The 6,000-nt window shown below is 26.7% G+C and overlaps 1 protein-coding gene across 3 annotated transcripts in view; it reads left to right on the top strand.

The window, feature by feature from the left end:
* Window positions 1–6,000, top strand: part of LOC100209402 (major vault protein) — a 60,369-nt gene that overhangs the window by 33,459 nt on the left and 20,910 nt on the right. For all 3 annotated transcript variants that reach the window (XM_065807822.1, XM_065807820.1, XM_065807821.1), the window contains one exon: window positions 5,301–5,613. In XM_065807822.1, the coding sequence (XP_065663894.1) occupies window positions 5,320–5,613 (294 nt within the window). In that variant the 5' untranslated portion in view covers window positions 5,301–5,319. The remainder of the gene's footprint in view (window positions 1–5,300; window positions 5,614–6,000) is intronic.

Here is a 6,000-nt window from a genome sequence, read left to right as displayed (position 1 = left end):
TATCTAAAAAGTCAATATTTGTAGCTGCTAAAGCACAAATTAATTAATAAACGTGCAGCTCATCTTCAGTAAAAGATATACTGTTTGCTGTAAAAAAAAATACTTGTCAATTCTATTCTTAAATTGCATTAACTGATGAACCCTTATTGCATGCTGACAACAAGTTAATCCAATCGTTGACAATACAATTTGTAAATTGTGACGAGCATTATTATTTGAGAATTCCTGCATTAGGACATTGGAAGGTGATCTGCGGATTGGTGGGTTATACTAATTGAGAATCTCAAAACCGTTTTCTAGCTTAAACTGTTGGATCAAGTTGCCACATCTCCAGCAAGTTTCTTAAGTAGTAAAATTGAGCCCCCAACACCTTTCAGCATAAGATAATCCTATTAAATCATGAGGTACTTTTGTTTCTTTGTGCTTAAGTAAGCACTTTAAGAATTTGCGTTAAAATAAAGCTGTAAGAAACTACAGAGAATAAAACAGCAATACTCAAAGGAAGGGAACAAATACTATATGAAATAGAAAATTTAAATAAAATAAACTAAATAAGGCGTTTAAATGCCCTATTTATTATAAAATAATAAATAGGGCATTTGTTATTTTCCACTACCAAAATTGATACAAGTTGAGAAAAAAGGCATTTTTTGATATATGATTTGTTTGCAACTTTTATACAGTCAGTATAAGGAAATACTTTATTATTTGTGCTAGAAATTAGACAATTTTAAAAATTGTCTTTCAAATTTGTTTGCTAAACTTTACTGTTTTTATTAATGCAAAAAAACTAATTGCTATTTGTTTGTATTTATTTTTTAACAAGTTTTTCATGTAAAAAAAAAAAAAAATCATTAATACTAATGTTCAAATATGAAATACTTGGTTATTTTTACTACCCTATTGAAATAGTCTGCACTTTCATTGCATTCTCCTAGTTTGTATTTAAACATGATAGTTTCTGATGAACTATTGCTATTGACGATGCTCCAAAAGCTTGTAGGCTTGTGCATTGTTAATTTACTGAACTTCTTTAACGAAATTTTGAGGAGCCTTTTTAAAATTTTTTTTCAAGTTTTTAAATACATTTTTTCAAACAGAGCAATAGTTATATTCATTATCTTAAGTAATTAGTATTAACATTGGAAATTTATCAATATAAAGAAATAATTTCAGGCAGGCATCAAATGTGGTAAATACATTTATAAAAGAAGTCAAGCTGTTCTTTTATTTAATTTCTTCCGTCATTACAAAATTTATTAATGAATTAATATTTTTTTAAAATAAATAGTAATAAACATAAAATGATAATACAATAAAAAATTATTTTCTTATTTTCTTATTATGTAAGTGTTGAGAAAAATTTCATATATATTAAAAACATTTTTAAAAGTGAAAAATCGTGACAACAAATAAACTTAAGAAAAAAAATTAAACCAAATTTCTTACAGTTCTTGCGTACATATCAAATTAGTTTCTTAATTGACTGATAAAAATCGTGAATAAATTGCTTTGAAAAACTTTTAATTGTTGTCAAATTATAAAATATGTTTTTTCTTGACTTGTATCAAATTCGGTAGCTAAAAATAACAACCACCCTGAAAAAATGAATACAAAATTTTGAAAAAAAATTCAGCTTTTTTTTTGCAAATTATTGAAACACTTTAAAAGTTAAAAGATGCTAATTGATAAAAAGACTATTTTAAATGTGATTGAACAAGGCGTGCAACATGTTCAATCACATTTAAAACATGTCATTACACGAGTATAGAAGTTTATTACCTATTAAATTCATTTTTAATATTAGCAAATTTATTACAATTAAACATCCTTTTTTAAGAGACAAAAAGTTATCTTTCGCATTCAAAAAAAGATTAAAGAAATCAATCACTGTTTAGTTTTCTGTTACCATGGTATTCAAGTTGCTTTAATTGTATTAATTATTATTATTTTCTCATTTTTAATTTAATCTGAAATGCAACTTAAAAGTCAGTCTTCCAGTAAGAATAAATTTGTGTGATTTTGGAAAACTGTCAAATAATACTTGTTATAAATATACTAAATTATTGTAGGATGACAGGTTTAAAGAGTTTTGATTGTTATAGAAAAGATGCAAGAGAAGAATTATTTTGGAGATCTGAAATAACAAATGAAAAAAATTATAAATAACCTGCCATCTTCATGAAAAGATTTAAAAAGTAGAAAAATTCTTGGAAGTAGGAGCTATCATCAATTTAACTTAGGATCTATAGATACTATTGAACAACAACTGACACACTATTTGTAAATAATTAAATTAAACAGAAAAAAATGTTTGAAGATAATATTTTCAAAGTTATCTTTACTTTGTTAAAGTCAAAAAAAAAAAAATTTTTCAAGTGGTTTCCTGGTGCCCTGGCCTCATGGACCATCTGGTTGACTGCCCTGGAAACAACTTTAACACACATTTATCAGGGCTACACAAATGCTGAAATTTTCAGAGATTCAGTTTGGAAAGTAATAAAAAAATCTATTACAAGATTCCGCTACAAAAAAGTGGGGCACATGGGACTAATTCCTCCCCCCCCCCCTATGTGTTTTAGGCCCTTGAAACAACTTTAAAATACATATTTGTCAGCACTACAGAAATGCCAAAAGTTTAAAAGCTCCAGCTAGTCCGAAGGTAGTGAAAAATCAATTGCAATATTTCACTACAAAAAAGTGGTGCCTGTGCTCCATTTCTCATATATGGAAATTCATCTACTTGCAGATCAAAATGCTTATGTTTTCTAAAAGATTAATGAATATAGAATGATGTGTAAAATTTTTTTTTTGATATCATCAAGGCCACATCAGTACAGTGCATAATAAATACAGGTAATAATTTTTTGTAATTCTAATCATTTTATTGGATTTGTCACCCCTAAAAATAACAAGGTACAAATTTTAAAGTAAAAAGATCAAACATATTAAAAGTTGTGTGACTTGAAACCTCTAAATAAACGTTGCAATTCTGGAGGGACTAAAGGGGTCTGGCCAATATCTGCTAAAAGTAAAATAGTCATAATTGTAAATCTTCTTGGAGCTAGAGGCTAGAATCTTCTAGAATTAAAATTTTAAGGAATTCTTATTTTACTAAGTACTCTTAGCTGTATAAAAACAGCAAAATCTGAGATGTATGGTGACATGGCCTGGGTCAATTGATGTGGAATTATCCCTATGCAGTGCTCTGTTTGCACAGAAACCAAAAATAACTTTTTCTTTTTTTTTTTATCAGGAATTTTAGTAAAAATTTCAACTACTAAAACTTTTTTAAATTTAACATTAATGTTAAGTTTATTATTAGGTTTATATATATATATATATATATATATATATATATATATATATATATATATATATATATATACATATATATATATATATATATATATATATATATATATATATATATATATATATATATATATATATTTATATATATATATATATATATATATATATATATATATATATATATATATATATAGGGTGTAAACTAGCCTTTTGGAGTCCCGTCAAACACAGTATTCCCAAATGCTCATAAGAATAAAATTCCCAATTTAAAAAATCCCATTCTCCTAATAAAGTTTGCTAAATCATAAATCAAAATTTAATAATAGTTCTCAAAATTATAGAAAATCATGTGTATTATAAGTTTTAGTTTATCCAAAGTAAAACTATGCATGCTTACTTGATTATTTTTCCCTATCCTATCCCATTTCCGTAGAAGGGGGGGCATGTGCCTCCTTGCCCCCTTTCCCCCGGTGTTGTCGACCCGGCTTACTAAGTCTTACTGCAAACTCTATTTCAAGTAGTATGTGTGCTTTGTCAAATAAGTTTATTCAAAATATTGAGAAGCTGTTTGCGACAGATACTTATAAAATTTTGATCGAAGCAAGTATTACGGTATGTCTGTTAGTTATCGTTTTTCCTTTTTTTGTTTGGTAGTTCATATCAGCTGAATTAGGTGATTGCATTGACTATTATCTTTTTTTACTTATCGGCATCAACTAAAGTTTTTTTTTACCTATCTACTATTTTTCCTTGACTAACTTTTAAAAAAAAACGCAGCTGAAATATAAATTAAATACAAAAAATGTTTTATGATTATAACAAACAGGTACTAAAAATTTATTTAACAAGGAAAATAGATTCTTTTACTTCACTGCTCGGTTGTATTAAAAGAAATCCATGCCCACCAGTGAAAAAGAAATATATATTTAAAAGTATACTCCTAAAGTGTAGGCGCCAATGATATATTAAGGTTAAAATAAAATCAAGTATATAATTCCTCATAATAATTAATATATACTTATTAAAATAATATAAAAATATATAACTCTTAATAATCAAAGTTTAATTTGCCATGTTGTTGTGAAGCCAATTTAATTTTGTATTGATTTCATATTCATTATACGAGTCATCATATGTGAGGTCACTACTTTAAATATTTCAAGGAAATGACATAATATAAGCACAGAGAAAACTTCTTTTTTAATCGAGTAGCAAATGTATGGAACTCTCTACCAGAAGATGTTGTTAAATCGCCTTCAGTCAATAGCTTTAAAGCAGCAATTGATTGCTGGATGAGCAGCAATCGATCAATTCGGCTGTCAAAGTGTGCCTGATAACACACTCACTGGCTCTGCCAGTTACAGCGTTTACTACTAACTAACTAACATGTTCGTCTTCCATAAATGTTATAGTATTTTTAATTGGGAGTAGAAAAAGAATCAAGAAAATAAAAAGACATCAAGAACACATTTTAATCTCGGTGGGGTTGGGAGGGGGTGGAAGAGGAGGGAGTGGGGAGATAAGAAAATATTTTGACAAATTCCCAATTTCGTCAAAATGCTGTATCAAGTTTATTCCTAGTTTACACCCTGATATATATATATATATATATATATATATATATATATATATATATATATATATATATATATATATATGTATATATATATGTATATATTTACATACATACATACATACATATATACATACATACATACATACATACATACATACATACATACATACATGCACACATACATATATATATATATATATATATATATATATATATATATATATATATATATATATATATATATATACACTAAATTTGATCTCTGTTATGTTTTTTTATATAAAGCTTTATAACATATAAAAACTGTTTTATAATAAATTGTTTATATATAAAAACTATACTATAACTATACTTTATATATAAATTCTATACTAATTTATACTGATTGAAATTTATTAATTTGTTTTAGAGATAACCTTTAAAAGAGAATGGCTGATAAGAGACCAGTTCGCCCTTCTAGCGATGACAGTTTAAGTATTTATAGAATTCCACCTTATTATTATGTCCACATCTTAGACCAAAATACAAATGTCACGCGTGTTGAAGTAGGACCAAGGACTTACATCCGACAGGATAATGAAAAAGTTGTGTTTGGTCCTCAACAAATGGTGACTATTCCTCCACGTCATTACTGTGTTATTGAGAATCCAGTTCTTACTGATGATAAAAACGTTGTAATTTTTGATCTGAATGGTCAAGCTAAGCTTAAGCATGCTGATCTTGTAAGTTAGTTTTTTTTTTTATGATCCAAGATATTGTGTAATTAAATACTTTACAAAATTTGGTTCCCAAATACAAATACAACAAATTGCAAAGTTAGCATCTGCTAAGGTTATCTCTTTATCATGCTTGCCATTATCTTACTCCTGATTCCGTTCTCTACTTCTACAAATCTCTTATTTGTCCATGTATAGACCGCTGAATAAGAAACAAAAATTAAAAAATTGAGATTTTAATGGTGTTCTTCTACATGAATTGTTTTCAAATACTGTTGGTTGTCTTATTACATTTTTTGTAATTTGTTTTTATTTAAATTAAACATTAAACATTGTTTTAATTTTGTCTTTTCTATTTATTGATTTTATATTTATCTTTGATATTTATGATTT

The sequence above is a fragment of the Hydra vulgaris genome, chromosome 10 (assembly GCF_038396675.1).
Source record: "Hydra vulgaris chromosome 10, alternate assembly HydraT2T_AEP".
NCBI lineage: Eukaryota > Metazoa > Cnidaria > Hydrozoa > Anthoathecata > Hydridae > Hydra > Hydra vulgaris.
This window is presented reverse-complemented; position numbering and strand designations above follow the sequence as displayed.